The 26,024-nt window shown below is 38.4% G+C and overlaps 1 protein-coding gene across 1 annotated transcript in view; it reads right to left on the reverse strand.

The window, feature by feature from the left end:
- PRRC2C (proline rich coiled-coil 2C) overlaps positions 1 to 26,024 on the reverse strand; it is an 89,580-nt gene that overhangs the window by 21,244 nt on the left and 42,312 nt on the right. Inside the window, exons 13-23 of the mRNA XM_044915955.1 lie at positions 23,578 to 23,747; positions 22,893 to 23,142; positions 20,697 to 20,907; positions 17,236 to 19,485; positions 15,057 to 15,265; positions 11,002 to 11,156; positions 9,180 to 9,942; positions 8,698 to 8,783; positions 3,270 to 3,455; positions 2,869 to 3,120; positions 1,547 to 1,639 (exon numbers count right to left, since the gene is read on the reverse strand). Coding sequence (XP_044771890.1) covers positions 1,547 to 1,639; positions 2,869 to 3,120; positions 3,270 to 3,455; positions 8,698 to 8,783; positions 9,180 to 9,942; positions 11,002 to 11,156; positions 15,057 to 15,265; positions 17,236 to 19,485; positions 20,697 to 20,907; positions 22,893 to 23,142; positions 23,578 to 23,747 — 4,625 coding nt within the window. The remainder of the gene's footprint in view (positions 1 to 1,546; positions 1,640 to 2,868; positions 3,121 to 3,269; positions 3,456 to 8,697; positions 8,784 to 9,179; positions 9,943 to 11,001; positions 11,157 to 15,056; positions 15,266 to 17,235; positions 19,486 to 20,696; positions 20,908 to 22,892; positions 23,143 to 23,577; positions 23,748 to 26,024) is intronic.

A 26,024-nucleotide genomic window follows, 5' to 3' on the forward strand; every position in this document is an offset into this window, starting at 1 on the left:
ATGCTCTGGATAACACAGCTAAAAATCAAATGTAGACTATTTGCTTAGATACAAGACTGGGTCTCTCCCCTTCAGTTGTCCTGCATGCACTAGTCATATTACATTTTAATTAGATCACACAGAAACCATTAAAACACTCAATATGGATATTTCCAGTGACATTTAAGTGTTCTGAGAATAATCTTTCCTTCCTTACTCGTATTTCAGAAATCGCATTTTTAGAGGGTGATTTGGCAGAAAGCATCATATGCTTTCTTGAAAAAGTGACATCTAAGAAATTCTCTATATTTTTTAAATGAGAAAAGGCACAATTTAAGTAAAATTAAATTTTATTGAGACATTATTATTTGGTAATCGACATAGTGACACTGACAGGGAGTCTTTCTGTCCTTCCCAAATTTCCCATTACTTCCTACAGGAAGTTAAATAAATTTAAGACTTCCTCCAAAAGGCCAGGGGAAAAGGATCTGGCACATCAAGTGAAGTTCTACTACATCGGAAAGCTGGAGAAATCATATTAATTGGCTCCTACAAAGCTCTCCTGCCACAAAGAGAAAATGTGTGACACAGTCGCTTCTTTCTCTTTTCCTCAAGCTCTACAGCCCGACTATCGAAGTTGGATTAAATGATCCCTAATGCATCTTGCCTCTCTACAATTCTATATTTGATGCTAGAAAGAAGAATAGACAGCATAGGAAAAATACTGTAAGGCATACAATTTTTATTCTTAAAATGCCAGAGTTAAAGCCCTTTGTGAGAAACCTTAATCTGTGAAGGAGATTTGAAAAGAATGAGCTTTGCTCATTATAGAGAGCTATATTTAAAAAAGAGAGCAGCTGACCAAATTTCTACCACACCTGCCCTCCAAAACAAGGGTCATGCATTTGACTTCTAAAATGCTTTTCTACAGGGGGTTAGCTAACTTGTCTGGGTTTACAATTTTTTTGCCTGTCAGTCAATGAACTAGGCAAAATGATGAACCGTACTGCCTTAACGTAATCCTGAATTATAACATAGCTGTTCTGGAAAACTACAGCCTAAAAATTTACATGACTTACTACCACTTTTTAACACAGCATTTAAGAGTTTTTGAAGTACTTACATATACATTATAGCTCAAATTTCACTACAGGATTGTTGCTAAGGTACAGCAAAAAAAAAAAAAAAAATTTTTTTTTTAAGTTTAAAAAGAAACCCCTGAATTCTTGGTAACACCCTGATAGTCTTTTTGTTTTGAGTGAGCTTTCACTGCACTGTAAGTAAAAAGGTTTCATTTAAGAACAAAATTACCAACCAAATAAATTACTGAACTTGCAGAATGTAGAAGGGAAGAACAAAAATTCTTACCGAAACCAGGTTAACAGGATTAGTACTTATGAAACTGAGCCTAAGTTTTGACTATTTTTGCTAATTATTAGTGCTCCAAAATGCAAATTCACTATTATCCTTTCCCAGACAAGAATTAAACACTGGTCACACACTATGTATTAGATAACAATAGTCAGGTTCCTAACCACACTTTCCACATTTGAGGTTGATTACTTACATTATTAACCAAAGTATCCTCCATCTTTGCATTATTAGTAGCCACAGTGTTAGGCAGAGAAGAAGAAGGTGTAGTATAATCTGTTACAGATTCCTGTGGAGGAGTAATAGAAAAAAATACATTGTAAACTAAATTAATAACTCACTTTCTAATGGCAACCTAACAGTTGTAAAGTTGTTTTGGAGGAAAGCAGGAGAGGAGAGCAGATCTTAAGACTCAAGTCACTCAAATCTTAAAGACCAATACTGTGATAAAACAAACGTGGACTCACCACGGAAGTGGTAACATTTCAACTATTGCCAGGTCCTGTACATTTTCAAAAAATGTATTGCTATATTATATGTCAACTATAATTCAATTTAAAAATTGTTAATAATTTAAATGCATGCACAATACTAGGAAGTTGCCGACAGTACTATTTATTTCTGTGGGTTACTAAAAGAACTCTGTGTGGTTCTCATAATCTATAGCTTACTTTCAATTACTGATTATGTCAAGATCTTAGTTGTTGCAATTAGTTTTTAGGATAAACTTGTTTATCATCATGAATCTCTTCTTTAAATATGGTAGAGGTGGATCATAAGAGTTTTTTATTTACATATATTGATTGTATAGCAATTAAAAGAGAAAAATATACAAATAACATGAAAGTTCCCACTTACCTTTCTTCCCGATATGTACCAGAGTGAACACACAAAGTGGCAGATATAAATTTTGCTATTCCCACAAATGTGAGTCCATATAAGTCACTCAGTGTTTCTTTGCATCTTGCCTTAATGATTACTTTTAAAGATATGCACCTTTCATTCAACGTGGTCCCTAAATTCAAGTTAGTTATTTCCTCTAGTGCTCAACCAATGAAACAATGATCTATTCCAACCCTGGAAGAAAACTGCCTATACTGGAGTTACTAAAAATTTGACTTAGTTCCTTACTTCAAAATCTTACTAGTGGGCAAGATAAGGCACCACTGTAACTCCATTAACAAAATAAAAATCTAGAGCAATCCTTTCAAAGCCTGTAAACCCAGCAAAAAGCATTCTAATCTTATGTACTCATTTTTCACTTCAAACTACTCAACAGTCTAGAATTAAGAGATTTCCACATAAAGAAATAACTTACTGTAAGGAATTTCTTTAGATCACAAATGGATACGATGAAATAAAATATTCCCTGTAGAAATAGTAACCCAGATGGTTTACGGAATTATATGCCTCAAGCCAAAATAAAAGAAGAAAAAGAAGAACAGAAAAAACAAGTATTGCTGCTGTTTTCCCCACTCATTTTCGACATGGTTTGCATCACCACCGCATGTTGCCTACCTTCACGTTAGCGCCGTATTCTGTGGACGACACTGAAATCATCGCTCCTATTTCAGTAGATATTTCCGCAACTGCTTTGGTTTCCTTTGTTGTTACAGGATCTGTACTTCTGACTGTAGCGGGGCTTGGTTTCTCTTGTCCTTCTGGCTCCACCTGTTGGGCATCTTTTACTTTTCTATTTTTTAATGAACGTTCTTTTCCAATAGGACCTGGTTTATGTTCTTTATTTTCTACTGGACTCAAATCTGGAAGCTAAAAATTCAATGTTTATGACAAAAAGGTATCATGATCAAAGACATTCACTGAAAACTAAATTCGATTTCACAACCATTACTAGGTTCTCCCATTAAAGTGTTAGTGGCTTTCATACAGGTCTATCTGGAATATGAATTATAATTTACCTTCTGGGCTTTGATAGGGCCTGCCCGTGGCTGCTTCTGCCGTTGTTCTTTAGGTTCAGGTATCTTGTCAGTTTTTTCCGAAAGTACAGGCACAATTTCATTTTCATTCCCATTTGAAGCTGGAGCACCAAACTGGATTGTGTCAATTCCAATTTCAACTCCACTTTCTTGACCATTCTTTGTTCCCTAGGAAGAGAATATTTTAAAACTTGCTTATCCAAGCAAACAGAGGTCAAATATGACTGAATGATGTATGTAGTAGCACATATTTCAAAAGTACAACAGAAGGAAGTCTGAAGTGATCTATGTATTAACTGACATTGATCATGTTTTGAGAAACTTTCCTTTAGCCACTACCGATCTGTATTAAAAAGGAATAAAATGAAAACTAAGACTTAAGTTTTTATTTATTTGTTTATTTTTAAAGATTTATTTATTTGAGAGAGACAGACCACGCGTGCATGAAAATAAGAATGCGAGGAGCAGCCAAGGGAGAGGGAGAAGGAGAGACGCTGACTGAGCTGAGCATGGAGCGCAGAGAGGAGCTTGATCCCAGGACCCTGAGATCACGACCTGAGCCGAAATCAATAATCAGACGCTCAACTGACTGAGCCACCAAGGCCCCCAAGACAAAAGTTTTTAAAGTCCTGGCTTTAAGTGTCATGAGTTTTACTGTGAGCAAATCATAGCCTCAAATTATGTGCTCCTTTAAAACAAATGTAAAAGCAACAAACACACAAAGATAGCACCAGCAACAAATAAACAGATGAATGAATGAGGGAAAGAAGAAAGATAGCAACACCAGTGTCACCCACTTTTAAAAAGTATGCTTGAAAATAAAATGAAACAATGTCCATGAAAATACTCTGTGATTGGTAATAAAGTGCACACACCTTAGAATCCAATTAAACTGTTAATTTATGTGGAATCTTCTTTGTGCTAGGCACTGATCCAGAGAGACTCTAAGAATCTAACTTACAGAAGTTGCATTAGAGTGAATGGAGAAAATGAACAACTAGAAAATCAGATGGGGGATATGCAAAAATCAAAATATGGTTAAGCCACTTTAGACTGGCAGACAGAAAAAGGTCCTGAGGAGGTCACACTGAAACTCAATGTAAAAGACAAAATCACCGGGAAGTGTTTCTGGCAGAGCAAACACCTAGTGTAAAGGTTAAGAATTAAAAAAAAAAAAAAAAAAAAAAGGCTAGTGAGGCTGGAACATGGCAGGTATTAGGAGCAGTAGTAGGAGCAGTAGTAGAAGACGAACAAGTAGAAAGCTAGACAACACACGGTTTTATAAGCCAGAGATGTGTATAACAATTACTTAACATTTCCAGAAATAAATAGACAAAACTTGGGACAAAGTTCAACTTCAGCCTTTGGTCTTATAATTAAATCATTACTTCATATCAGTTTCAGCATCCCTGAACTCTGTATCAATTACTGTGTAAGGTTACTGTTACATTTATCAGTGTAACAATGTCAACATTATGAACAGGGCATGTCATTCAGATTTATTTATTTTTATTTTTTTAAGATTTTATTTATTCATTTGACAGAGAGGGACACAGTGAGAGAGGGAACACATGCAGGAGGAATGGGAGAAGGAGACGCAGGCCTCCCGTGGAGCAGGGAGCCTGATGCAAGGCTCGATCCCAGGACCCTGGGATCATGACCTGAGCCGAAGGCAGACACTTAACGACTGAGCCACCCAGGCGCCCCCAGATTTATTTTTAATATCTGAACATTCTCTTTCAAATACAGGCAAACATTTTTTTTTTTAAAGATTTTATTTATTTATTTGGCAGAGAGAGACACAGCGAGAGAGGGAACACAAGCAGGGGGAGTGGGAGAGGGAGAAGCAGGCTTCCCGCAGAGCAGGGAGCCCGATGTGGGACTCGATCCCAGGACCCTGGGATCATGACCTGAGCCGAAGGCAGTCGCTTAACCAACTGAGCCACCCAGGCGCCCTACAGGCAAACATTATTGATGTAACTGAGAATAAAAATCTCTATTTGCTTTAGTCAATGCTGAAATTCTATGGTTAGTTCAGTATAAATGTAGTTAGTATTAGAAAAGTGAAACAGTACAGTAATTAATCAGTGAAATCTATTGACTATGTACAGAAACAATTAATAAGTTATAAATAGTTCAATGAAATTAAAAAATAAATGGACAGTTAAGAGAACTATTAGAGAATGTTAGTTTTAGGAAGAATATCATATCCTTTGAAACAAAAAATATGTACAAAATACATATAATACAAGGAAGGATAATAGAGCTTAGATCGTATTATCAATCTTTGTGAGACTACTCAGTGTATCTAACATTCATAGCATTGAACAAAATAATCATTAAGAACTGTACTTCACTAGAGTAATTCAGGAAGTCCCATTAAGGAATACTTTCCATCCTTTGAAATAAATTAAAAGTGAAATGTAACTTTGCTAGCTCAAAAGTTCACTATGAGGCAATATTCCAAAATCATGTGCAATGAACGTCCACCAAAAAAATCACGTTTTATCCAGAAAACATAAAGAACACAAAGAGGATGAAGAAAGATGTGTGTGAAAAAAATGAGATACTACCAAAGTATTTTCCTCTTCCAACTGGCTGAAGGCAGATGTAAGCATTCTTTCAGTATTGCAAACCTGTAGTAGAACGTGCGCAAGAGAAATCTTGCAGCTCAGAGTGCTGAGAAATCATTATTCCTGTACTGAATGTCAATTTAAAAACTGGGACCAGACATTCTAATAAACTCATTAAATCCAGTGCACCCACCCAAAACAAAAGAAACAAACTTTCCACTTTGTCCTTCATATTAGCATGAAATACCTATGTAAGAAATGCTATGATTAATCCTAATGTCAACACCCACACACAGAAGAAAAATGATTAAATCGAGGATCCTAACTACTGAATGCAGTGATTCCATATTTCACTTGAGATCTCTGTAGAACTTTTTTTTTTTTTTAAAGATTTTATTTATTTATTTGACAGAGTGAGACAGCGAGAGAGGGAACACAAGCAGGGGGAGTGGTGAGGGAGAAGCAGGCTTCCTGCCAAGCAGGGAGCCCGATATGGGGCTCGATCCCAGGACCCTGGGATCATGACCTGAGCTGAAGGCAGATGCTTAACGACTGAGCCACCCAGGCACCCTCTGTAGAACTTTTAAAACAGATGAGAAATCTTCTCCAGACCTAAGTCAAAAAGCTGCAGTGCGTGTTGGGGCAGCAGAAAGACTTCTATAAAGAAGTCTTTAAATTTTTAAAAAATTGTACCTTTATTATCTATTGTCACGTCTCTGCTCCCCCTTTAGAGCAAAACTTACTCTAAGTTCTCTAAATGCACCTTTCCTCCCACCTTCTCTTAAATTCACTCTAACCAAGCTTTTGTACCTACTGCCCCAATGACACTGTTCTTGTCAAAATCACCAGTGACCACCATGTCATTAGCTCCAATTCTCAGGCCTAACTTATTTGACCACCCAGCAGCATCGGACACACTTAATTTATCCCTCCTCCTTTCAACTCACCTTTCACTGAGATTTGAGGACACTTTTCCATCCCCCACATCCCGAGAGGGAAAGCCTTAGGACTTAGCTTCTGATTCTCTTCTCTTTTCTAACCACTCTCAGAACTCATTCTCCCTTGGTGGTCTCATTCAACTCATTCATTTTAAGCACCATCTAATTAATGGCTGTGAAATTCAAGTCTCCAAACTAGATTATCTCCTGTGAACTACAGACTCTTCCACCTCACAACCTACCCAACAGCTCCACTTAGATGTGTAACAGACACCCTAAATCTAACATGCCCCAAACCAAACTCTATATTTTCCCCCAATGCGGATCCCATGTTATAGCTTCCAATCACAATTGAGGCAACTCTATTCCTCTTGTTGCTCAAGTCAAAAACTTTGGAGGTAAATCTCATTCTTTCTCACATACTATGTTTAATCCTTCAGTATTTGTCAGCTCTATCTTCAAATCTTCAAGTAGAAACCAACCATTCTTTATCATCATTAATGCCATTTCTTTTTTTTTTTTTTAAAGATTTTATTTATTTATTTGACAGAGAGATAGAAGAGCACAAGCAGAGGGAGTGGCAGAGGGAGAGGGAGAAGCAGGCTCTGCACGAGCAGGGAACCCGATGTGGGACTCGATCCCAGGACCCTGAGATCATGACCTGAGCCGAAGGCAGACGCTTAACCATCTGAGCCACCCAGGCGCCCATTAATGCCATTTCTCTGGTCTAAGTTACCATCATTTGATTATTATGACAGCATCCTAACTTCTACTCTCTGCCCTCCACAGACTAGTCTTAACTACTCAAAATAATCTTCTGAGAAAAAGTCAGGTCCTGTTATTCTTTTGCTCAACACTATCTATCGTCTCCTTACATCTCCCCAAGGCCCAGTAGGGTCTGTCCTCTGTTATCTTTCTAGCTTCATCTGTTCTCTCTCCATCCCTTAACTTCACTACAGCCATGCAGACCTCCCTGATCTTCCTCAAACACACCAGCCATGCCCCTCTCTTGGGGCTTTTGTATTTGCTCTTTTCTGAACCAAGAATTCAGTTTTCCTCAGAAATTTCAATAGCATGCTCTCTTATCACCGCTAAGTCTTTAACTCAAACGTCACCTAAGGGGCACATCTTGGCCAACCTCTTTTAAATTGTCTCCAGATCCCTTGAGAAATTTCTTACGCACCTTCCCTACTTTGCTTTTCTCCTTAGCACTGATCACCATTTAACATACATCTGGTATATATTACTGGTCCACTATCTATCCACCACATACTATCTGGTATGTATTAGTGGTCCCCCCCCCCCCCACCATTTACAATGGAAGCCCCCTGACTGCAGGGCTTTTTGTCCATTTGTATCACACTCTCTCCCTGTTTTGTAAGCCCATGGGTTAGAAAACTGCCTGGTATATCACACTCAAGAAATTTTTGTTCAATGAGTAAGTGAAAAACTGCTGACTTAAGTTGTCATTTACCAATACTGCACATTGAGAAATTATGTTGAACTTCCTATAAACTCTGCTTCTAAGTAATTATATTGCCTAATTATTTAGGCTAAAAACATGGTATAAAGTCGAAAAACTAGTAACTGCACTTATATTCTCTGTATCATAAGCACTTTTATTGAGACTTGATTTAAAAAATGTTAACCTTATTATGTCTAAAGGTGAGAAGCAGCCTATAAATGTAGAGATCCAGCAGCAGTGTCACTTGGGAACTTGTTAGAAATGTACTCTGCCCTCAATCAGACCTAATGAGACAGAAACTCTGGGCACGAGTCTCAGCAATCTATTTTAATAAGCCGCCCAAAGTGACTGTGATGCACACTCAAGTTTGGGAAACTATGTTAAGGAAACTGCTACACTAACCCTGCTAAGGCCATTATTAAGTCTATTCCTACCTCTGATGAAGTAGCTGATCCAAACGATGTTAGGGGCTTATTCCACGCACTGACTGAAGGTGGCTGTGGTGGACTAATGGGACCTACTGAAAAGAAGAAGTCATGGGAAATGCAACCATTAAAACTCAGAGGATAATGATCCCTAATTATCTTTTCTTTTAATGGCAGCTAGACAATAAAACAAAGATTTTCACAATACAGGTAGAGATTTCAGCATACCAAAATAAATATAAGCTCCCCCCCAAACATTGTGTATTTTTTTAATCAACACAAAATCGTGCCCATAAAATATGCCATTAAAATCATAACACAAGAAACAGAGGTTTTAAGAAAGGAAGCTAAGAAAAAAATTACTATTACTGCTTCTTACTAAGAAAAAGGAAGTGGTTAGGAAAAAACATACAGAGTATACAAATAAAATTCAAAACAAACCCCAACATTCTCATGCCAGACCCCATCCTTCACTTCTCTGTTGAACTTACATTTCTTTGAAATGTCATTCAGCACAGGCGGTGGGGCCACCTTGTTATCCCATAGTTCAGCTGTAAGTGTGCCATGTGACTGTGAGGTCTGGATGGACTTTCCTGTGGCTACATAATCTGTGCCATTAGGTGTCTGAGCTGAAGGTAGTCTAATTGAAGGTGGTGGCTGTTTTGAAGACTGTGTTGTAGTTTGTAGCGGACTCTGGACTGGTTTATGAGTCTGTCCCTGAGTCTGGGATGGTGCACTGGGGGCTGGAGCGGGGACTGGGACTAGTGCTGGGGCTGAAGCCGGAGCAGGGACTAGGGTAGTGGCTGGGGCTGGGGCAGCTGGGGCTGAGGCGGGGGCTACTGGGGCTGAGGTGGCTGGGGCTGGAGTTGAAGCTGAAGCTGGGGCTAGGGCTGAAGCAAGGATGGGAATTGAGGCTGAGGCAAGGATGGGGACAGAGCCTGGGGATGAAGCTGAGGCAAGGATGGGGGTTGGAGCTGGAGCTGAAGACGAAGAGACTGAGGCTGCAGCTGAGGTGGAGGGTGGAACTGGAGCTGAGGCTGAGGCTGGGAGTGGAGCTGAGGCTGAGGTTAGGACTGGAGCTGGGGCTGAGGCTGGAACTGGGGCTGGGGTTGAGGCTGGACCTGGAACCGAGGCTGGAGCTGGAGCTGGAGCCTGTGCTTGCTGGGTCCCTGTAGCCTGTTTTTTGGCAAACCGTGGAGGAAGCTTAGAAGTCTGACTTCTTCCTTTCTCATTTGCATTCTTTTTGTTCCAGACCTAAAAAATTGGTAGGAACCATTTTTGTCAATAATGTAACTGAAAGTACAGTTCATGAACACAGTCTCTGACAAGATCTACTAATTTAGCTCCTTTACTTTTCAAAATAGGCACTCAATAGAGCAAAAACATCAAGGCTGCTAAGGAGATTTTAAATTAAGAAAAGCAAAGATGCTAAGGGGGAAAAAAGACTATATGTATTATACGTTCTTGATAAATGGTTCCACAATCACTCTTCCATAATTCTAAAATTCAAAAAATTAAGGAATTTTTCAGTGAATTCATTTGGCAGCAAAATCTGACCCAAAAAGCTCTTTACCAACTTCACTCATGTTTACCACAGAAACATTAATCTGTGGGTGTTGCTGGGGTGTTATGCTATACAGGATTTAAGCACTATTTTTACCTTCCAAAATAAATGAATAGACAAATGAATCAATGAATGACTTCTAAAAATATCTAGTCCCAAGGTCTATATTCGATTGAACTTAATATTACCCCTCACGTAAGATTTTTACAGTGTTTCTTTGTTTTGAGGCTTCTCCATTCAAGCTTGTTATCACTATGATCAATGTGTCTTACTTATTTTTATCCTGTGTCCGCATTTAGCAAAATGGGTGTTTGGGTTGATTTAAATGGAATAACTAATCCTGATTCATTTTGTGTGTTTAAATGAACTAATTTAGATTATAATCAAAACCTTTATAGGTGAAGAATCTGCAATTTATTAGATCATGGAGGTTGTATTCATTAGATTTCCAAGATAACTTAAAATTAACTCTACCTCTGCCATGAAGTAAGATGGGATAAATAAGATGACCAGTACTGAAACATGAAATCTTCTTGATTTAAAGTAAAGATGGTCTACTCTCAGGCACACAGTGAGCTACTACAGTGACTATGTTCTATTTAAAATTTACCTCAATTCTGGGTAAAATGTTTAAAATTGTGAAAATCAAGTCATTCTGAACACTTGAATGCAGCCTTGACATTATAGATAGAAATCTTAACCACTTGTTAATACATTTGGGCAACAAATAACTAGCAACAAACTAAAACCTGTATGATTTGTTCTTCCTTCTTTCGACGTTCTTCATCCTGTAAACGTTTTTGTTGTTTTTTGGAAACCACCTCAGTAAAACCGTCATCATTCAAATTTGACTGGGGGTCTTCAACTACTGTTACTTCAGGATGGTCGTCAATTATAACAACACCTATGGGTATGGGAAAAGATTTAAAATGATATATATTTTTTCAATTGAAAAGGTAAATAGAAATGTTTAGTCCAGGGGCGCCTGGGTGGCTCAGTTGGTTAAGCGACTGCCTTCGGCTCGGGTCATGATCCTGGAGTCCTGGGATCGAGTCCCGCATCGGGCTCCCTGCTCGGCTGGGGGTCTGCTTCTCCCTCTGACCCTCTTCCCTCTCGTGCTCTCTGTCTCTCATTCTCTCTCTCAAATAAGTAAATAAAATCTTAAAAAAAAGAAATGTTTAGTCCAGTAATGATTAAAAAAAGAAAAAAAAAGAAAAGACAAAAATCTAGTTCTTATAACTCACAGTATAACCCAATTCCCATACCACACAATGGCCATTTATTAGTAAGATTTGAAAAGAACGTATAGACATATAAAAAGATTTCATAAACAAGCTTAAAGTCTTTTGACTTTTTTTTTTAAAGATTTTATTTATTTATTTGACAGAGAGAGACACAGCGAGAGAGGGAACACAAGCAGGGGGAGTGGGAGAGGGAGAAGCAGGCTTCCCGCAGAGCAGGGAGCCTGATGCGGGACTCGATCCCAGGACCCTGGGATCATGACCTGAGCTGAAGGCAGTCGCTTAACCAACTGAGCCACCCAGGCGCCCGTCTTTTGACTTTTTGAAGTGCTCTGAATGATATACATCTTTTTTTTCTTCATTAATATAGCAGTGATGTCTTGTAAAACAGTATCAAAAAACAAAACAAAACACCACTCAGTATCATCCTACTATCTTAGTCAAATTCCTTAACCTCTACTTTCCCAGCCTCAGATCTGTATTGTGCTATAAAGATCTACACAGAACTTTACTTCATTTGCATCTAACCATTCTAAGAGGTGGATATTACTATTGTTTCCCCTTTTTAAGGATGAAATAAACTCTGAGAAGCCGATATGCTAAAGGTGAGCTGGTGAATAGCCAAGCCTGTCTTATGACTCTAAATGACTATTCTATGTAGATCATTTGTCTATAATATGTAGTTGTTAAAAAAAAAAAAAGAAATATATATGAAAGTTCTATGTGAACATAAAGTGGCATAGATGTACATATGTCATAATAACCTAGCTGATGAATAACTCAAGATGTATCTTCAACTCACTGTCCAACTAACAATTACTCAGGCTATCTTCTTAAAATCATACATCCCAATGTGAGTGTAAGAAATCTAGATCCCTTAAATTTAATATTTAAAAGCAGAACTAAAATAGTTCAGGCAATGCGACTTGTGGTTGCAGGTATAATGTTTCCAAAATAAATATAAGAGAAGAGTGAGGCAATTCAGATAAATTATTTTAATTTTGCAAATAATGTATGTTTTAATGGGGGGACACACAATAAAAATAGTTATTTGCTTGGGAATGATACATATACATATAACTCAGGATGGTGATAACTTGTGAGGGATGGCAAGAGAGTATTATTAGGGAGTGGTTCATAGGGAATCCACCTGAAAACAATTCTCTTTGAATAGCTAAAAATGTGCATTTATGTAAACAATGACAGGAAAACAAATCATAAATACTAAAACTGGCTTCCACTCCTTTTTAAAAAAGATTTTATTTATTTATGAGAGAGAGAGAGAGCACGTGTGTGTGCGAGCAGGGGGAGGGAGAGGGAGAGAGACACTGTGCTGTACGGAGCCCCATGAGAGGTTTAATCTCAGGACCCTGAGATCATGATCTGAGCCAAAATCAAGAGTCAGATGCTTAACTGACTGAGCCACCCAGGCACCCCCGGCTTCCACTCTTTAAAAACCTATTACTGTTATTCTGTTTTTTTCTTTTTAAAAAATACTTATTTAATTGACCTCTACACCCAATGTGAAGCTCAAACTAAAAACTCCAAGAGTTGCACGCTCCACCAACTGAGCTAGCCAGGTGTCCGTGTTATTGTTTTTCTAACAAAAGCCTGATCGGTTCTGATTTATCTATGATAGTTCTGCATGTCTTAAGGAGCAATGCTCATTTCAATGAAAGGTCAAACATTTCAGGGGATGCCATGTACTCCATTACTTCACAGTGGTAAAGAAACCTCTTCATATTTCTAAGTTCATCTCAGTCTTCCACTTTGACTAAAAAGTGTGTGTGTATAAAGCTTTTCTTCATAGCCATGCCATCCATCACCCATTATTCCAATTTGTTTGCCAAAGAGCTTCTTTAGAATGTTTTGAAGTTAGTTTACCCAACTACATGCAACATTTATAGAAATTTGAATGATACTTTGTTCGTTTTCAATACCCTGTTCTTAACCTGGTGCTTTGTAACATTTTGGGCTAAAGAGAAATTACTTAACGAGTATTAGGAAAACAACTTAAAGATAAATAACTCTTAATGAGTTTTTAAAATGTATAGCTCGGTTTCCATTGTCAACTCAGAATTGTAATGGATTCTTACCTTTTTATGTCTTAATCCAATAATGTAATACTTTGGGAATTTTCTATCCCAAAAGTTCTTTTGAAGAAAGAAAACTGGTAAACTGTTATTTGGAAAGACAAATCTGCCATGTTTTGTGGACTTTTTGTAATCTTCATTTGCTATTTTAGGAATGCGGGGTTTAGACTCTCCTTTCTTTATGGACCACCATTAAGGCTGGCATCCAAGCTTCCTATGGGTCTACTCTGTTCTCTAAATCAGGGCTTTCCAATTTCAGCACTATCAGCATTTTGAGGTGCCCATCCTGTGCACTCTAGGATGTTTAGCAGCATCCCTGGCCTATACCTACATACGTCAGTAGCACCCAGCCCCACGTTGTGACAATCAAAACTGTCTCCAGAGATTGCCCAATGTTCCCTGGGGTACAAAATCACTCTTGTTGAGAACCACTGCTCTACATAATCTAATTAAAAATTCTTAAACATGCAATTAAGCTAAGATTATTTCTTTCCCATGTGAATCCTAAAATGGTATTCCAGAACAATAGTTCTCAACTATTTGTGTGCATCAGAATCACCTGGACAATTTTGTTAAAACACAGACTGCTCCAAGGGTTTCTGATTCAGTAGGTCTGAGGTAGGGGCCAAGATTCTGAATTTCTTACAAATTTCTAGGTGATACTGATGGTCTGGGGACAACATGCTGAGAACGACTGGTCTAGAAATAATAATGGCAAGGTCCTGGGCCCAAATCAAGTTTTGTATATTTAAATAACCATTAACAAGATGAAAATTCTCATCTTTATTTTTTAATACTGGAATAGTAGTACCTAACCTAACTTTCCCATTAATATGATCTGGCCTTAGTAAATCTCAATTTTACACAGTATTTCCAGCTTAAGTCTATCTGAATGAATGGCAAACAGTGCATTTTTACATGTGTAAGTGCCTTCTCATAGATATTCCTTATTAACTTCTTCAACAAATATTTTCTTATCGCATGTGTTATCCTTAACATTTCATATCCTATTACTTCATGGCTTTCTGAAAGTATTTATCCAGAGCAACACTGTCTCCCACTCTATTATGCTCTATTTACCATATCTTAGATACCAATTTTATCAAAGGTGTAAGTCTAAGGTTAACATTTCTTTCATAGAAGATAAAGCATACATACAGATATACCTAAGCATCCTCATTTAGTCTTCTATGCTTTCCTACACCTGTTTGGCAAGGTTACGGAGTAGTTAATTTTCTCCCATTTTATGAAGAATAGTGAAACCCTGTAGATTATCTTTAACAAGAACTTTATCAAGCATTCAGGGCTGGGCTAAAAGTTGGTGTTATTTTAGTTCATTGTATCAGTTAGTGATTCATAATCAGCCTCTATCTAAACCTTGCAGGTCCAATTCCTTCCCTTTTTAATGACTTATTAAAATATCGACTCAAATGTAACATAATATATACATAAAAGGAATATAAGACATACTTGCATAATTGTTGAGATCGAACTGTGATAGTGCATCTACTTTTTCTTTGGGTTTTTTAGGGCCTGATTTGGGGTCTTCTCTTTTTTTCCCTGTGGAATCTTTGGTGTTCTTTTGTCCTGTACCATTAGGTGTTCCTTCCTGGTGGTGTGCAGAGCTGCCATTGACAGGATCAACAACAGCTGTGCCTGCAGACTGGTCATCAAATGGCCTACAAAACAGTAATTCAAGTTACTACTACCTCCACATAACGGAACCAAAGAAAAATTACTGGCAATTTCTAAAGTTTAATCTAAGAAGAAATAGCAGTGGGATAGAAGACTCTAAAACCAATAAGCTTTAGGGACTTCTGTTGAGTATAACTTCACTAAAATTGAGTTTCCCAATAAAGGAGGTGGACTTTCTTTCCAGGAATTAAATTCCAAGATTCCAATTGTGCCCTGGAGGTTCTTACTGTGTCTGTCTATCATGGTATAAATAAGCTAATCAACATGGTTTAGAGCAGAAAATTCCTGTGATCCAAGCTAGTCCAAAGTATTTGTTACTGGATCTTTTCCACAACAGAGCAGCATATGTAAAATTTAAAAAGCATTCTGTTTACACTATGTGTATCAATCAGATACATAAATGTAAACATACAAAAAACCACTTTTAATATGGAAATAATTCACTTCACACCCAATGTATTTCCAGAGTTTTTGTTTCCTATCAAATTTTATTCTTGGATTTTTTTAATTTATGAAAATATACCATGGAAAATGCGTTTACAAATTCATTTTCATCTTAGCCAATAGTATCACTTGAGATAAAAGCTTACCAAGTGCTTGACACAAAGCATGAGCTCAAACATTTAAAGAATAAAATCATTTCTTCTAAATGGGACTCTTTCAAAAGACTCATTTTAATTACAACCAATAATTGCTATTTCTGCAGGTTCAAAGTTGTCATCTACATGGCACAAGTCTTGCTAAGTTGTTGAGATCTACATTACATAAAAACCAGATCAAGATTTCCCTTGAGTGTTACTACTCAAAACTCTAATAGTTCAGTTACAGTCAATAACTACATTGTAACCACACATGTTATCCTCATTCTTTTGGCCTTTGGAAGAGAGGTTCAAATTCTGGGTTAACAAGGTACTAAGGAAACACAACTGGTCACATTATTTCCCTAAATTTTTTTCTAAGTTATCAGAAAGGAAAAATATTTTTGTTGATGGGTGTGGTAACCTGAAATGCTAAGTACACTGTAACTAACCAATGCAGATTAATATATTATCCGAATAAATTATCAGCTCAGGCTGCAAACCCGGGAATTTGATCAAAAACCGGGGCACATCATAATAATAGCTGTTTACTATATACCAGATATGTTATGTAGTTCACAAATATATCCATAATCTTCACCAGTTTTTAGAAGTACGATTATTTTCTCCCCATTTTACTGGTGAGGAAGCGGCAGTAAGTACCAGAACCTATTAAAAACTAGGCAAATAAATGAATGAAAGAATGAATGAACAAAACTAGGCATACTGCTACTGTAATTTTTCCTAATATAAAGGAATTAATAATTTACCATAAACAACATTTTAATATTTAAAAGAACAGACCAAACTTAGCACAGTTTCGAAAAATTGTTTTAAAATAAATCCAACGGTATTTATGTTACTGGTGGCCTTGGTGGCAGTTCTGGGCCTCTACCCAGCTGGATCATTTCCTGTAGTTTGCAACTCCCGAGGAAGATATAATTTATTCTTAAGGTTCAACATTCACTTCCTAGCAACCAGTACAGAGTGATAAAGCATATGGTTAAAACGTATTCATTTAAGTCCCAGAGGACACCTATGAGCACCAGAGTTTTGCAAAGAGAAACCAAAAAAGAAAGGAGGGCTGCTCATCATTAATAAGATGACTTTCAAAAAAAGACTTACCAAAAGGAAGACACTGTGACACTGTACAGGTCCCTCCCTAGATGTACAGATACACATTTCTAGAAAAATGTAATTTAGGAGGCAAAGACTCCTGAGACCCATTAACCTCTCTTGTTCAAGCACCCTTAACTTTGAGAACAGACAAAAAAATTTAGGGGAAAACAATGTCTGGGTCCCCTATCTAGACTGGCTCCTTTGCTCAGTTCAACTTCCAGGTACGAATGCAATTATATTGAAAATAAAGTACTCACCCTCGCTTCCCACTTTTTGATGGTGGACCACTTCTCCTTTCATTTCTAGGACCCGAGAAATTCCTTCCGGATTTGGGTGGACCACTGTTGCCACGCCGATTCTGGCGATCTACGCCAGGCCTCTGGCTAGAAAAACTTCTCTTTGCTATTTCCCTCTTTGGAGGTAAAACATTCTCTCCGGCCTTTGTAACCGCTTGTGCATTCAAATCAGCACTTTTTTTTTCATCTCTCTCACGTCTCTCGTTGAAATCACTGCTTTCAGAAGCTGTTTCCCATTCTTCATTTGCCTGATCTGAAGAGTTCTGATTAGATAAGTCTGGCGTCTTATTCCCAGAAATATCCCCAGAAGGGTTAACTGGTTCTTGAACCACATTATTAACGGTGCCATTTGTGGGCACTGCCACCTCATTGGTTTTGGAAGCAGCCTCCCTCTCTCTGAGACGTCTAAATCGAGGAGGCTTATCTTGCCTCGGTGGTCGGGTAGGACGTTGTCGTCGGGGCCTCTCTCTAGCTGGGTCAAATTTTCGCTCAAATTTTGGAGGTCGTTTATCTGCTGGTATAGGAATAAACTGCTCATGTCTTCTTGGTGGCTCTCCATCGTCTGGCTTAGGAGCTTCTGCTTGCCTTGGGTTCCACTGATTGTCCCTATAGGCAGGTCTTCGTAAGGTGGAAGGGCGCGATGGTCGGCCTCCAGGATCCCTTCCACCACGTCTGAATGTTCCCCCTCTGCCTCGCCGTGTAGGCTCTCCTTTAGGAAGGAAGCCTGGTTTAGATTTATCATCATCCCTCACATAAGGTTTTTCTAGAGGTCTATTATCTATTCGGATGTGATTTTCAGGCTTGAAAGAAGACTGAGGCTTTATAGGTTTTTTGTTTTCAGACCGTTCCTCTCTTTTGGGAAGTTTACCTTTGCTTAAACTATCCTTATCACTTGCACTTTCATGAATTTCACTGTCTGTGTCAGTCTCTGAACCTCGCTGACGTCTTCTTTTGGGAACAACTTCAAAATCAGAGCTCTCACTTCGTGTTTCACTTTCTTCTCGCTGTCGAAGAGGTCCTGAGGACACATGCTCTGTCCGTGGCTTATTGTCTCTATATTGAGGATAGTCTCGAGTGTGCCCTCTCCCACCCCGGCCACGCCCTCCATAAGAACCTCTATAGCTTCGGCCTCTGGAATAGTATTCACCCCGGCCTCGACCTCTGTATCCTTGATCTGGAAACCAATCTCTCTCTCTAGCTTCTTTCCAATAGGTCCGAGGGGGTAAAGTGGATTCTTTTTTAACTGCTGGTCTTGAATCTGGTCGAGGCCTCTCTAAAACAAGATCTTTGCTACTGAGTTTCTCAGGTTGTTTTTCTTCTTTCACTGCTGGTACTGTGACAGTTTGCTGGTTTACAGTTTTAGCCATAGGCTCTACCTCAACACTACTTACAGGTTCCAAGGGCTTCTCAGCATCTTGAGGTGGCTTTTGAACCACAGTTGAAGTTTCCGTTGAAGGTAATTTCTCCAGTTCTGGTTGAGGTGGTGGTGGGACTGACTGTGGCTGAACTGGTGCTGCAGGTGGTGGGACTGGAGCAAGAGGATCCTTCTTTTCTGTCTTTTCAGGTTTTACAACTTTTTCGGTGACCTTTTCTCCCTTTTCCCCTTCCTTCTCCTTCCGCTGCTCTCGCTCCTCTTTCATATCCCTAAGTATAGGTTTTTTAATGGGACCTGATCTTCTCACAGGCCTATCATTACCTTCTTCTCTTCTGTTGGAGCATGGCCTTGGGCCCCAACGAGTTTCCGATTTAGATTTATACAGTTTTTCAGGTTTTGGTCCCTCAGAAGATCGTATAAAGCCATCCTTCTTTGGTTTTTCCTCTGTCCTTTCTACTGGTTCCTTTGAATCAATGCATCTGCTGGTTACTTTAGGAATGCCTGCAGATGGGTCATTTCTTTGCTCCTCTGATTTTTGAGTATGGTTAGATCCATGGGAAACACTTCTTTTCCGGGCAGGCTGACTTTCTCCAGCTGACATCCGCTCTTCTTGAGGAGTGGATACAGTTTTTTGATCAGGTACATCAAAACAAGCAGACTGATTGTTTGTGTCAGTATGGTGAGGTCTAATGTCTTCCACAGATCTGCTTAAAAACTTTTGTACTTCTGTCTCACTTGATTCTCTGACAAAGTCTGCTTTTGGATGAACCTCTAATTGACTGTGTTCTACAGGATAAGCAGCAGTAATCTGTTCCTGATCCACTGGGGCTTCAGGCCTAAAAAAATGAGAATTCAGAAGCATAACTACCAAGACAAACTCTTTCTCACAAGTGTACAGCAAAATAATCCCTTTAATTATAAACCACAAATGGATCCTAATCATAAAAACCATTTAAAAAGGATCCTAATCTTTATGTCTCCTTAAAAAGTTTAGTGCAGCAATATTCATAACAGCTGAGAGGTGGAAACAACCCTCAGTGTCCACTGACAGATGGATGAAGAAAATGTGGTATATACATAAAAAGAATGTCCTTTTAGACATTAAAAAGAAGAAAATACTGTTATATGCTACCAGATGGATGAGAACATTATACTACGTGAAATGAATAATCACAGGACAAATACTGTAGGAATCCACTTATATGTATAATGTAATCGAACTCATCCAAGCATAAAGTAGAATGGTGATTGCCAGGGACTAGCAGGAATGGGGAAATTATTTGCTACTCAATGGGTATAAACTTTCAGTTATACAAGATGAAAAATTTCTAGAAATGTATTGTAAAACACCATGCTTGTAGTTAACAATACTGTACTGAACACTCAAAATTTCGTTGACAGTAGATGCCACGTTGTTTTTTTCCCTACAATTACAAACAAATGAAATTCATTCCTTAAGATAAAAGGAAGTTTAGGCCATGCTGATGTGAATTTTTAATCCATCAAGACTAATAATTCCCACCCATAATCGAAGGGTACACTAGAGTAGTTCTATCTTCCCCGATGAATCAGGATTACAAAATACACTCCTTAAAAAGGGTAGAAGTTCTAAGTTTATGGTTATAAATTACTACAGATCACCAATTTTCTACGACTTCGAATTATCTCTGTAAATTAGTATTTGCCTTTATCTTGGCATTAGAAGACTTCCACGAGGTACTGATAATCAAATGTCTACCATTTTTCATTAGTGGAAAAATTATATCAATGCTTTAAGCTAGACTACATGTCAAATAGTAGAAGCCTGCCAATTTTACATATAACACTGAATTTCAGTATTTAATTCAGTGTACAGAACTAGGTGACAAAATGCTCTATCAATACAGGAATGAGATAAAAAGAAAGCATATCCAAAAATGAAATGACATAAACTAAATGGAAGGAAATCAGATTTGTCACTCAGTCCTAAATCAGAATGATCTTCAGGGACACTATAGTTTTCATTTTACCACAATATTCAATTTGTATTCATAATTTTTATAATTACCTTGCATCCTCAGGTTCTTCTGTTGCCTTGGGAGTAGTGGCCTGCTGAGGCTCTGTATGGGGATAGGGATCTGACCCCCACATTACACGAGGTTCAGAGAGGGAAATCGCGTGATCTCTTGTAGATCGTGCTATATGCTCAAATGACTCAGAACTGTTTGGTGATCCTTCCATCTGTTCTCTTCTCATTAATGGCTTAGGAGGAATCATTCCTATACAAAAGGTCAGAAAAAGATGGGAAAAACAATCATGATACACATAAAGAATCTGGGTTATTAATTACTATTTGGAATCCTACACTTGAGCTAAAGAAATACTTTTTGCCAAGTGAGGAACTCAAGAAATGATCAATGAAATTTATACAAGTTTTTCTGTGAATACAATTTTTACTGTTGCTATTAAATAGATTTAAGAGGAGGCGCCTGGGTGGCTCAGTCAGTTAAGCGTCTGCCTTTGGCTCTAGTCATGATCCCAGATCAAGCCCCACATCAAGCTCCATGCTCAGCAGGGAGCCTGCTTCTCCCTCTTCCCCTCTCCCTGCTTGTGCTCTCTCTCTCAAATAAATAAAATCTTAAAAAAAAAAATAGATTTAAGAATTAAGGAAGCAAACAAAGCACACCACAACAGCAGCCTATTTTTTTTTTAATTTTTATTTTTTTAAGATTTTATTCATTTATTTGAGAGAGACACAGCGAGAGAGGGAACACAAGCAGGGGGAGTGGGAGAGGGAAAAGCAAGCTCCCTGCTCCACAGGGAGCCCGATGTGGGGCTCGATCAAAGGACCCTGGGATCATGACCTGAGCCCAAGGCAGACGCTTAACGACTGAGCCACCCAGGCACCCCAGCAGCCTATTTTTAAAGGAAAAAAAATACAATGCCTATAAAAATCAGTAACATGTATGATGCCTCTATGCATGTTAAAAACATAATGAGGATTACACCAATAGTGATAGATTTCCAGAGAAAATATTTCCTACAGATAATTCCATTAATGTAGTTTAGTTGATCTATGCTATTAATTATGCCTCTTAAATTTAAAAACTGCAGTATAAATTTTAAAATTAAGACATGATTCTTGATATTTTTAACACCCCTAAATTTTCCTCTATACCACTTTGTTAATGAATTATCTGGATTTATTGTGATTCCATACAACACTGCTAATTCAATTGTTTTCAGCTAACCTATGTGAAAATGCCAAGTATTGGCAGAGAAAATTGAAAAGCTGGAATATAGAATACATGGACAAAATTTAAATGCTTAAACACTTAAAAAAATGAAAACTATTTAGCAGATAACAGAAAATATTTTCAGACTAAAAATTTTAAATATTTACAAAACAGAAAAAAACTAGTGTTTTGGTATTGTTACATGTATGATACAGTGTTTGGCATTTAACTACTCTGTGCTGAAAGTTACAGAATTTTTTGGATTAAAAATCTACGCACTCTGGGGGCACCTAGGTGGCTCAGTCAATTAAGTGTCTGACCCTTAATTTCGCCTCAGGTCATGATTTCAGGATTGTGAGACTGAGCCCCGAATCGGGCCCCCTGCTCAGTGGGGAGTCTGCTTGAGATTCTCTCTCCCTCACCCTCTGTCCCTCCCCAAGCCTGCGTGTGCACTCTCTCTCTCGAATAGATAAATCTTTTAAATAAAAATCATCTAGGCACCCTGGGGTGCCTGGGTGGCACAGTCGGTTAAGCGTCTGACTCTTGGTCTTGATCTCAGGGTCGTGAGACTGAGCCCCATGTCAGACTCTGTGCTGAGAAACCTGCTTGAGATGCTGTCTACCTCTCCCTCTGCCCCTCCCATTCATGTGTGCTCACTCGCTGTCTAAAATAAATAAAATCTTTAAAAATAAAAAATCTAGGGGCACCTGGGTGGCTCAGTCAGTTAAGCATCCAACTTCAGCTCAGGTCATGATCTCAGGGTCCTAAGATGGAGCCCTGCGTTGGGCTGCCCACTGAGTGGGGAGTCTGCTTGTCTTTCTCCCTCCCCCTCTAACCCTGCTCCCCACTTGTGCACACACACTCTCTCTCTCTCTCAAATAAATAAATAAAATCTTAAAAAAAATTATCTAGGCACCCTACGTAAGTTCTTACTAGATGATACATCTTAAAGGAATTCAGAGTGAAAATGGGAGGCAGGTGGTTGCACAACTGCAGTGAGCCATGACACAACATCAGTTCCAACTCACCAGGATGAATGGGTGGAATATCCATAGCAGGTCTACCGGACATCATTCGGGGATCCATGTACGACTGCATCATGAGCCACCTTGGATCAAAACCCATAGAAGCCAAGTGCTGAGGGTGAGGCTGCATGGGCTGGTAGAGAGGTCTGTGCGGTGGAGGAGGGACAGCACTGCCGGACGGCTGCGACGGCACCGTCTGTGGAAGCACGCCTTGCTGCTGCTGCTGCTGCCACTGCTGCTGCTTCATCTGCTCCTGGAAAAGCAGGACCCCACACCCTGAGCTTTTTGTTCCACGTGATAAATTAGCATCACTCATATAAGAACAGGCTTTTTTGAATCCTTCAGGGAAAAGAATTCAAAAGATATTGAACAGTGAGAGATGGTAAGTGAAAAGAACAAAAAATAAGTCATGACATTTCGCCTTAAGAAATTACTCACTCATTAATTATACTGCAGAAATAATACCCTAGAAAGGAAGACGGTGTCTACAAATGAGGCAGAGGGGAAAAAATGACAGAGAAGTTTATGGTAAAACCCATTATCAACACCCTTTAATTAAAAAGGAAAAGAATTTCAGGGAAAATTTTTGTGCTTTGTGTATTTTAGGTTTCATGTCAAACTACTTCTCAGAAGACTGAACAAGAAACCTTGTCGATCACACATACATGATAAAATGTTTTACTGTTACCTGCTGTCGCTGAAATCGAGGTGGTAAAGACTTCTGAAACTGTTTAAAATAACCAGATAATACAGCAGGCCGAGGCTGAGCCCCCGATTCTGGCTCTGTTTCATGTGCCACTTGAGTGGTCTCTTTTTCACTGCGACTGCTGTCTTGTCTGGTGAAAACTGCATCATCCTCTGTCAAAGAAAGGGTGAAAAATAGTGATTCATTGATGACACTTATCAAATACATGATGTGTGCACTGGCAGGAAATTATTAGATTGATATATAAATAAGGTTAATGAGGAAGAAAGTATCCATAACACTCCAAAAAACTCTTCTGTACTCTAATACTGGTAGCCATCAATGAGGTTAATATTAAAGTAACAAAACCTTAGATTTCCTCAAAGCCAGGTTCTTAAGCTAGAGATCACAGGTCCAAATACTTTACCAAGCAAAAATTTGTATTTGATACTTTATGATAATAAAACACTTCAAATACTACCCTATTTCCCATTGTTTCAATAACTATTAATCCCGTCAGTATTTATCTGTGGTTCACTAGGACTTATGTGAAAACACAAATGGCCTAAACGTAAAATATAACATTAATAGTTTGCTTTTTGATCAACAGACTACTATCTATAAAGAAAACTAATGAATCAAAGTCTGACAACAGTGATCATCAGCTATCGTCAAACATATAAATTATTCTATGTAAAGAGTATCAAGAATGATACCAAAAAGAACTATATACTTATTTACTAACTAACAATTTTTCATCCTGAAGAAAACCACAGCCATATTTGTTCTAGAAAATGTCATTTGTCACAATTACCAAGCCAAGCTTCTTATAAATTCTTTTCATCTTAAAGATTTTATTTATTTATTTGACAGAGAGACACAGCTAGAGAGGGAACACAAGCAGAGGGAGTGGGAGAGGGAGAAGCAGGCCTCCCGTGGATGATGAACTGTGGTTAATATCAGTCAACTGATCTCTTAGCACAGTACCAGCTATGCACCCCCCCTCACATTTTTTTTAAAAGATTTATTTATTTATGATAGACAGCATGCACACACGCACAAGACTGGCAGGTGGGGCAGAGGGAGAGAATCCTCACGGAGATTCCCTGCTGAGCACAGAGCCATGAGATCATGACCTGAGCTGAAACCAAGAGTTGGACACCTAACCAACTGAGCCACCCAGGCACACACCCCATCCCTCTCACATTTAAACCCACACTGGAGCAAGCAGAAGAAAGAATTCGCAAACTTGAAGATAGGACAATGGAAATTATTATGTCTGAGGAACAGAACAAAAAATAAACAGAGCTTAAGGCACCTACAGGACAAGATCAACAGACCAAACATACACACTGAGAAGGAGTCTAGAAGCAGGAGAGAGACAAAGGGGCAGAGAGAATATGTGAAGAAATATTGGCCAAAAACGTCTCAAATTTGATGAAAGCATGAATATAACTTCTAAGAAGCTCTCCCAATTCTAAGAGTCCCAAATTGAGATACATTATAATCAAACTTTAAAAAGACAAAGAGTGAATCTTGAAAGCAGCAGGATAGCACTAAGGAGTTTCAAGAAGTCAGTCACATACAGGGGATTCTTAATAAAACTATCAGATTTCTCATCAGAAACATTGGAGGCTAGAAGGCATCTCAAAGTATTAAAAGAAAAAAAAAAAACTATCAACCAAGAATCCTATATCTTGCAAAACTGTTCTTCAAAAATGAGGGAGAAATTGAAATATTCCCAGATAAAAGCTATGAAAGAGTTCATTACCACTAGACCTGCCCTCCAACAAATGCTCAAGGGAGTCCTGTAGGGTAAAATGAAAGGTGAGCACACAGTAAATCAAAACTGCGTGACAAAATAACGATCTCAATAAAGGCAAATACATGGGCAATTATAAAAGGCAGTAGTATGCGTAACTCTGTTTGTCCATGTGATTTATGAAATGAATACTTTTTTTTTTACATAAAGCAATTAGTCTAAAAGCTAACAACATTATATTTTGGCTTGTAACTCCACACTGTTTTCCACATAATTTAAGAAACTACTGCACTGGGCACCTAGGTGGCTCAGTTGGTTAGGTGATTGCCTTCGGCTCAGGTCATGATCCTGGAGTCCCGGGATCAAATCCGGTGTAGGGCTCCCTGCTCAGCGGGCAGTCTGCTTCTCCCTCTGACCCTCCCCCTCTCGTGCTCTCTCTCTCTCATTCTCTCTCAAATAGATAAAATCTAAAATAATAAAGAATTTTAAAAAAAGAAACTAATGCATTTAAAATAATTATTAGTTTGTTTCTGGGGATACAAAGTTAAAGATGTAATTCTGTGACAACAACCAAAAGGAATACAAATGGAAGTGATAAAGGAAAAGGAAAAGGAATGAATCTTTGTATATTATTAAAGTTAAACTGGTATAAATTTAGTGTTAAAACTTTTGTATGTTTATATAATCC

The sequence above is a fragment of the Neomonachus schauinslandi genome, chromosome 6 (assembly GCF_002201575.2).
Source record: "Neomonachus schauinslandi chromosome 6, ASM220157v2, whole genome shotgun sequence".
NCBI classification, from domain to species: domain Eukaryota; kingdom Metazoa; phylum Chordata; class Mammalia; order Carnivora; family Phocidae; genus Neomonachus; species Neomonachus schauinslandi.